General features: G+C 37.8%; 1 protein-coding gene across 1 annotated transcript; it reads right to left on the bottom strand.

The window, feature by feature from the left end:
* Positions 1-330: 330 nt before the first annotated feature.
* On the bottom strand, positions 331-1,727 carry LOC132562495 (putative nuclease HARBI1). Its single transcript, XM_060227238.1, has 2 exons — positions 1,624-1,727; positions 331-1,363 (listed from the first exon to the last, which is right to left on the bottom strand). Exons 1-2 carry the CDS (start codon positions 1,725-1,727, stop codon positions 331-333), a joined length of 1,137 nt encoding a protein of 378 aa, XP_060083221.1.
* Between the last annotated feature and the right edge of the window lie 7,604 nt (positions 1,728-9,331).

Below are 9,331 nucleotides of genomic sequence, written 5' to 3'. Positions count from 1 at the left end.
TTATTTTACATGTCCATGAAACCTTTCTGTTTTTTTGTTTTATTTGTTTCTTGTTATTTTACATGTCCATGAAACCTTTTTGAATAAGAATGCAAAAAAGTTGTCTACTTTTATTTTTTTTTATTTATGTGTAATAAACATGTTTTCCGTCCTGCAGTGCTCTTACTACTTCATTGCATTTGTGTATTAATGTATTGCTTTAGATTAAGAGTTTTCTTGTCCAAAATGCGTACAAAAATGAGAAATACTGTTGATTTTTTTTTCGGTTGTTGAATAATAAAGTTAAAAGTAAATAGTTTGTCATGTTTTATTTTCATTACACTGACTAGTTTAACGTAACTGATTTGTAATTCTGATCCTTTTGAGGTTGCCTCGTGCATCATTCTGTAATGCTGGAAATGGAACAAGTGGCTGTTCATACTTGTCATCTTGGTCAACATCATCAATATCCACACCATCCTTTTCAATGATGCATATGTTGTGAAGTACACATGCGGCGGAGATGGTCTCACATATTTCTTGCACAGATTTAATGTTAATATACTTCAGTCTCCTGAATCTTCCTTTTAATAAGGCAAATGCTCTCTCAATAGCTTGTCTTTTTGAGGACAGACAAGTGTTGTAACGAATCTCTTGAGGAGACAGGTGCCCTCTATCTCTGTAAGGGGTAAGAACCCATTCCTTGAGGGGATAGGCGGCATCACCTATGATGTGGTAAATGCCATTCTCACACTTCTGGAATCCGAAATTGTACAAAGCTGACTTGCCGAAAACTTTAGCATCATGGACTCGTCCTGGCCACCCCACACATATATCTGTGAAAGTCAGGTCATATAAACAAACTGCTTGCAATATAAAGGAGGCAAATCTTTTCCTATTGAAATAGGATTGTGGATTTTCTTGTGGAGACTCTATGGCTATATGTGATCCATCTATGGCTCCAACAATTCCGGGGAAATCTTTAAGTCCAGCATCATTAAACTCTGTTGCTATGTTAGGCAATTCATGACGAGATGCCCACCTGATAAACCTCTTTAATAAGTGATTATTGATGGCTGAAACTACTTGTCTTTTTGACTTGAGAAAAGCATACTCTGTCACACCAAACTTGTCACTTAATGCATGAAGGGTCTCAGGTGAAGCCAAATAGCGAAGTGTCATAAGCACTTTCTTTTCTAGTGCGATCTCTTCTCTTCCGCCTGAGACAATTCTTTGTAGTAGTTCTGGACAAACTGACAACAACTCACATAAACTCTGTACAGTTTGTCTGTTAACTTTAAAAAACCGTTTGAATGTGTCTGGTAGATATTTTGGAATCGTATATTCAAAATAGTTCTTGCATTTGGCTCTGTCATCTCTCATCCTGTAGAAACAAAACAAAACAACGTTATCTCAATGACTCAATACTATTCATATACGTCATTAATAGCTAAAAACTTGAGGCAGACGCTGTTTGTTATAGCACATCGCATAATGCCAGATAGTAACCATAGTAGTAGACCTACTCTGTAGTATATATATCTCTCGCTTCGACATGGCATAACATATAGGCCTAAGCCAGGATAGACATTCTAAAACGCTCAACACGTATCAATGTAGTAATAGTAACGTTTTGTTACTTACAAAGCTTGCATCAATAACATATCCACATAATCATCATCATCATCATCGTCTTCAAGAATGTCGTTGGCAATAACACAGCATATAACCGTGTTGGTGGCGGCCATTTTGCGGCAACCCCAGCACGACAGTGATAAAAATGGGTAATCAAAAGATTTGGGCTCTCTTAGACTCGGGAGCAGAGGTTTCCCTTATTAGCAACAGGATATTTAGGACATTAGCAAAACGACCCAGGTTAAGAAAAGAAAGCATGCAGATACAAACAGCTGGTGCTACACCCCTTCATGTGATAAGTTCCGTGGAAATGACATTTAAAATCAGAAATTTGACCTTAGGTCATAAATTCTATATTGTTGACGGCATGAACAGAAGCTGTATTTTAGGGTTAGATTGGCTAAAACAAAATGGTGTCAGAATGTACTTTGACTTGGCATGTATGCGTACATGTTTCTTCAATATTAAGAACTTCCCAGAAAGTTGTACTTAAGCCCCAGAGTGCTACCACATGTAACACCAAGCTTGCAAGAAGTTTTGAGATACCAAAGTCAAGACTAATAGACATATCACCAAAGATCTCAGGAGAAGATATGGCATGTATATATGAAGAACCTGGAGTAGTCTTGCAAGACAGTATAAGTGAAGTAAGAAATCCAAGTAAGATACCCGTTTTAATTGTAAATAGCACGAACTGTACCATGAGGTTAAGAAATGGTGCAGTCGGAGGTAAGGCTAGACCATTAGACCCCAAACATATAGAATGTGTGACTTCGTTAGATCGAAGCCAAGAAACCGAAAACTTTGAAGTAGTGGACGTACCAGATAGGTATAAAGCGGAAACACTAAGATTACTCAAAAGAAATAAGGACTTATTTGCCAAGAAAGATTCACAACTAGGACAGACACTGTAAAAATGCATATAGACACAGGCAACCACAAACCTATAAGAAATAGACCATATAGGACCCCACTGAAGAAAAAACAAATAATAAATGAAGCATTAGATGAAATGTTAGAAGCGAAGGTTATCGAAAGGTCAAGAAGTCCATGGTCATTTGGTTTAGTAGTAGTAGATAAGAAAGATGGCAGCAAACGGATGTGCGTAGACTTCCGTAGTTTGAATAAGATAGTTTCCCCAATGGCAGTACCCTTACCCTTGATTGACGACATCCTTACCCTTCTTTGTAATGCTAGACATTTTACTACCTTAGATCTAAAAAGTGGATATTGGCAGGTGGAATTAGATGAGGAAAGTAAAGAAAAAACCGCCTTTGCTTGTCATCGTGGGTTGTTTGTTTAACCGAATGACCTTTGGCCTCAGTAATGCCCCAGCGGTATTTCAAGAACTTGTGAACATAGTATTACAAGACTGTGAACACTTTGCCACCACATATCTTGACGACGTTCTAGTATATAGCAAGACCCCAGAATAACACTTGGAACATATTCAAATAGTATTCAGCAAATTACGTGAACATGGACTTAAGCTCAAGCTTAAGAAATGCAGTTTCTTCCAAGCTGAGACAGAATATCTTGGTTTCACAATCACAAATCAAGGAGTAAAACCAGATTCTAAGAAAGTGGACGCTATTAGGACCATAACATCTCCAACTTGTATAAGTAAGTCAGAGGTTTCATAGGCATGTGTAGCTATTACCGACGTTTTATTCCAAATTTCTCCAAGATTGCTGAACCTCTCATAGAATTAACCAAGAAGTATGCCAGATTTAAGTGGACAGAAGACTGTCAGAAGGAATTGACTTTCTCAAGGAAAGCTTAACTGTTGTACCTTTACTAGCATACCTTGATCCAACAAAACCGTATGTTCTTTACACTGACGCCTCAGATTCGGCAATAGGAAGTTGTCTTACCCAAGAAACCCAGGACGGTGAAGAAATGTCTCTTTATTATCTATCACACAAGCTTAGTCCTACACAAAGACGCTGGTCTGTTATTGAGAAGGAAGCATTTGCAATAGTTTATTCATTGCAGAAATTAGACAACTACTTACACAGCAGTTTTTTTGTCACCAGGACGGATCACAGACCCCTTTCTTATATTTTCTCTGATAAGAAAACACTTAACAAGAAACTTTCAATGTGGGCCTTGACGGTAGCATCTTACAATTGTAAGGTAGAATACATAGAAGGTAGATACAATTGTTGTGCAGACTTGTTGTCAAGACTTCCTACCGATAGTCTAGAAGGACCCCAGACAATTCAAGATACCATCCAAGAAACTGCCCAAGACATATTGGATGTAGATGACCGAGCATTAGAGATTGCAGTACTTAACTCAAACAAGTTTAACCCAAAGGATTTCATAAGATGTCAAAAAGAACCGACAGATGATATTGTTAAACCAATGCTGGATTTACCAGAAGAGATAGACATAAGAAAGGTCCAAGACAATGACGACAACATAAAAAAAAGGACAGAAGAGCAACGTTTCTTGGTGATAGATGGCCTGATGTATTATTTATCAAACGCTGAATCAGATTACCCAAATCTGAGACTCTATGTTCCTAAGACGCTTGAAGGAATGGTGTTAAGCCAGCACCATGAGTACCTAGGCCACATGTCTGTGGACAAGACATATGATACTATGAGAAAGAAATATTATTTCCCCATGATGTATAAGAAAATATTTCAACATGTTGAGAAGTGTGTAACATGTCAGACTAGGAGCCATAGCAATCCCAAAACCCCTCTTCAAGACACTGAAATACCTGCTTACCCTTTTGCTAAGATGGCAATGGATTTATCAGGAACTTATCCAGAAACGTTGTCCGGGAACAAGTACATAGTGTCCTTCATTGATGTTTACTCAGGATGGCCAGAAGCGTTTCCTGTGCCAGATAAGTCTGCTGCAAATATTGTACATTTACTTCTGGAGGAAATTTGCCCAAGATATGGATCAGTCTTAGAGCTTGTCACTGACAATGGAGCAGTCTTAGAGCTTGTCACTGACAATGGAGCTGAGAATTTGGCTAAGTCTGTTAACGAAACACTAGCAGCACTGAATATAAACCATATCACCACATCTTACTATAGCCCTCGGGCCAATAGTAAAGTAGAGAGGTTTCATAGGACAATGGTGGATATTATGGCCAAGAAAATCAAAGAAAGTGTTAACACATGGGATCTTTACTTGAATCAAACACTAGCTGCCGTGCGATTTCATACCAGTGAAGTAACCAAGGCCTCGCCATTCTTCTTGATGTACAACCGTGATGTTGTTCTCCCCTTAGACACTATCTTAAAGCCGAGACGCAAGTATACTGGAGAAGAAATACAGAAGATCGCACTGGAGCAGTAATGTAATGGTACATAGACATTTGAAACAGGCCAAGAAGAAACAAAAGATATTGGCGGATAGAAACAGCAAGGATGTAAACTTACAGGTAGGAGACCCCGTCTACATAAGAAATAACAAAAGGACATCAAAGTTAGACAACAAATGGACCCCGTACTACAGGATTATAGAACAAACAGGACCTCTTAGCTTTAGAGTTAAGAATCAACTCACGAGCGAAGTTACAAAAGCTCATGCAAGACATTTGCGCCCAGCAAATATTGATGAGTGGAGCTTACCTAGAGACAATATAGGACGACCTCTACGAAAATCAACTTGTGTTGTACCTCCAGAAACAAGTTCTGATGAATCAGAAGAAGAGACAGTCCTGAAGAAGGTAATCAGAAGAAAACAAATGAAGCGCAAAGACTCCGAATCAGAAGACGACATTTCACTAATGGAACTTCGACGGAGACTGAGGAAGCAAAAGCTGGAGAAGCATCAGGTCTTAAAGTCAGATGATGAAGATGATATTACCCTATCTCAGTTAGGACAATGTTTACAAGACAAAGAACCAAATGATGAGACGTTTGATAGTCAGGAAGAGGATATTATACCTGTTAGAAGACAAAATTACGACGAACTAGACATTGATAATATACAAAAGAGTATAGAAACTGTACCTGAGTCCGATAGCCAAGACATAAGCAACATGAAACTGAAAGAATACCGAGGTATAGACAGAGATTTCTCGGTGTGTAATGTTGTAAATAGAAAAAAAAACAGAAAGCTGCTATACGACGTCAAAAACGTAAGAACGCAGGAGAAAATGACCAGTCAAAAGATATCTTAAAGAAATTACTCATGACATGTATAGAAGATTTAGGCAGATAAGTGCTACAGGTGAATTGTTGACATTTTGATTTATTAATCAGGTGGAATGTAGACATTTTGTTTTAGTAATACTTATAAGACTAATAGATATTGTAAGAAATATCAGGGTGGTAAACATGTTATTAAGGTAAGGTTATCATGTTCAATTATTTGTATTGCAGATACTCTTTGAGGAAGCTTCCTAAAACCTTCTCCAAACATCCAGTTTAGTTCAGTAAACGTACACAGAATAGATATAGTCCCGTAACTATAAATATTAATAAAGATGACCCAGGCTGAATTTTTAGGCAGCAAACTAAAACCCATACTTATCGATGAAGAAGACAAGGTTGTTAAACCCAAGGGTGATAGGAGTAATCCTATAGTAATCCAAGAGTGGAAGGTTCCCTTGTCGGAAAACAATCAGGTTGACAAAATTTGTTCACTGATACAAATTTTACAATTAAGAGCCCCAGAAGTAGCAGAGAGAATCCTGAAATATTTTTATAGACAGAGAAGGATGGAAAGGCAAGACCTTCTTGAAGAAATGATGAGGGTGTTTTGGTCGGAAAGGAGACTGAACCGAGTCTTCAGGCTTATGTCGGCTCTAGCTAACCTCGACTTTGACATATATGCATACAATGAGCCCAACTTAAGACCGACTCGAATAAAGATGTTGGTAAAAATTAATAAGCTTGTACAAGAAAGGAGAGGAACAAAAACGGCCACGTACTAATTAGACATTTATTAATTGTAGGAAAACGCAATGGCACATAAAGGACCACCTACAAAATCCCTGATTGACCATTTTAAAGGATTAAAAGCTTGAAAGTGTAGAACAAAAATTGTCAATGAGACGACCAGAATTGGGTCTACGTGGGAATAGACAATTGGTAAGACCAAAGGCTCTCATAAAACAAAATGAACCAGTCCTGAGGAAAATCAAACCAAGGAGACTATGCAAGCAAGTAGGGAAGTGTAGGAAATGGCCCGCGGTAGACTTAACTAGACAAGAAGGCCCAGAAAACCCCTTGTTCAGTGAGATACTAGGAGTTATGAATCAATCAAATATTGTTAGACAGTTAATACTAAACTATTCAAGAATTGCTTGTGCAACTAGGTCAGTAGAAAAACAAAACATGCATAAAGAATTTCGGCATTATGTTCCTCAGAATTTCACAGGTTGACGATTTAAGAAACAGAAAGGCTAGCGAAACGTTACTACCATCTAGACTTAAATATTGGAAGAGATATTGTGTCCTTTTAAGGTTTGATTTAAATATTCCTGTTAGGCCATATTATAGACTAAGACAGGATCAAGAAATCTTAGATAAACTAATCAGAGTTTGGTCTGGTTACGTTTTCTTATGATTGATTTCAGGGTGATCAGTGACGACCTGAAGGTGCAAAGAAAAAAAATGCATAGACTAGTTCCATTATTCCTTTCCATGCCGACCTTAGGCAGTGCTTGTAGTACATTTATAAGAGAAAACGTAGTCTTTGAGAAAAGAAACGAGATAACAATCACCAGATCTAAGTGGTAAGTAGCTTTTGTATTAAGACTTAATCCTTACCAAGAAATCTTGATTAACCTAAATGACAGCCTATCAGAAATAACAACGTTAATCTTGTCAGAACCCATTGTTTGGTATCCACTTACCAATTCGGAACTCAGAAATAACTTAGTGGTGCTCCAACATGAAGTAGCTAATCTTAAAAAAACTCAAGAATTCTTACAGGCCGCGCTTGTCAACATACAATCCTTACATCAATGTAGGTCAAAGAGAGCACTTGTCCCAATTGTGGAAAAGGCGTTAATCTTTTTGTTCGGGACACTTGATGAAGATGATATAGGAACCATAAAAACTAATGTTAAGGCTTTAAGAAATAATCAAGTTACTTTGCAGCATGCCGTTAGAGAAAGCCTAAGTATTCTGCACATCGCCCAAGGTCAAATAAGTAGCAACAGAAAGAATATAAACGATATAATTGATAATCTAGAAAAGCTTAGATCTCTTGGGCAGAATTTGACTGAATCGATAAGTGAGATTGACACTTACTTGAGTACTTATACCAAGTTAGACAGAGCAATCAGTGAAGCTAAGGAGTTAGTAGCACTAGCTAGAGATTACTTGAACCATTTGAAATTACAAGTCAACATGTTATCGTTAGGACATCTTAGTCCTTCTGTTATTTCACCCCCTGACCTTAAAGCTATGTTGCTAGAAATAGAGAGTAAACTTGAATCAGGAATACAAATCCCTTTTGACCCTGACACTGACCTTTGGACATTTTACAAGACAGTGACATGTACAACACTCATGGGAAATGACAGTCTTGTTGTGGTTATATCTATACCCCTATTAGACATAATGAGTAAGTTTACTGTTAATAAGGTACATAGTCCTCCTTTACCCTATTTTAGAACAAACCAAACAAATCTTTTGGCATATTACAAATTAGAAGCAGATGCATTGGCTGTTAACGAGGCCAAGACTCAGTTTATGATCTTAACCTCCGAAGAAATGAACCAATGTATGGGTATTGTAAGACACTATTGTAAGTTCCAGTCTCCTTTTTATACTATTATGGCAAATACAATGTGTTTAGTATCCTTATTTATGGGTTGTCAACGGACCTAGAAGGGCATTGTACTACAGTAGTACAGGAAAGGAAGTCAACTCCTCAGGCCCAGCAATTAAGCGATGGTCATTGGATTATTGCATATGAATCATCTTTAAGTTATACGCTGAAATGTCCCTATGCCATCCCATCTGACAGTTTAATGACAAAAAGTCCTATTGATATCTTAACCCTAAATGAGGGTTGTGTTGCTTCTAATGAATATATGACCCTTTCCACCTTCCATCATCTTGAGGGTAGTCATAATCTTACAGAGCCCTTTCAAGAACTGTTAAGGAATTATTATGTAGGAGCCATTGTACTTTGGAAACCCTTTCATCAGAGGTTCCCTGATATGAAAAGAATAAAAATTCCATCTAAACTAAAACTAGTTAAAGAAATTCCTATAGATAACTTGATATTAATATTATCTAATCAAATACTGTAAGAAAGTTAGGCGTAGTAATTGGTCAAGAAAAGGGAAGTTTGGAGTCGAGTTCTTTGCAAGCCTCTGCAGCGCCAAAGGAAGAGTCAGAACAGATACCAAGACAGATCAAGCTCCTTCGTGACCAACGCCCAAACAGGCTTAGTCTAACTGACTATGACGATATATCATTGACCGACGACTGGCTGAACAATTCTTGACCGAGTTACGAATGATGGAACCACATGAACTACAATGTGATACCCAGGTGCCAGGAAATTGTCCTGGAGGTGACGACTGCGCCCAGGTTAATGAATTAACCTCACCTGAGGAAAAGAAATGCGAAGTACACCGTGACAATAAGAAGATGACACAGGTTATGATACTATCATACGCGGTTTATATCCGAATATACGAAAAGAGCTAAGTGAGTCTTAGCATGTATAACTGTACCGAAATGTGAATAACGTGGACTGTACCTATTCCTTTGCCTTGAAGATG

The sequence above is a fragment of the Ylistrum balloti genome, unplaced genomic scaffold (assembly GCF_031769215.1).
Source record: "Ylistrum balloti isolate Yb309-2 unplaced genomic scaffold, AGI_CSIRO_Ybal_v1 Utg371436, whole genome shotgun sequence".
NCBI classification, from domain to species: domain Eukaryota; kingdom Metazoa; phylum Mollusca; class Bivalvia; order Pectinida; family Pectinidae; genus Ylistrum; species Ylistrum balloti.
The sequence above is the reverse complement of the archived record's forward strand: the minus strand, read 5'-3'. Positions and strand labels throughout refer to the sequence as shown.

Excerpts from the sequence above, each read along its gene's own strand:
- LOC132562495 (XM_060227238.1), bottom strand. The coding sequence starts at position 1,727 with ATGGCCGCCACCAACACGGTTATATGCTGTGTTATTGCCAACGACATT. Across the intron at positions 1,364-1,623 it reads ATGTTATTGATGCAAGCTTT|GATGAGAGATGACAGAGCCA; the intron begins GTAAGTAACAAA and ends TTGTTTCTACAG.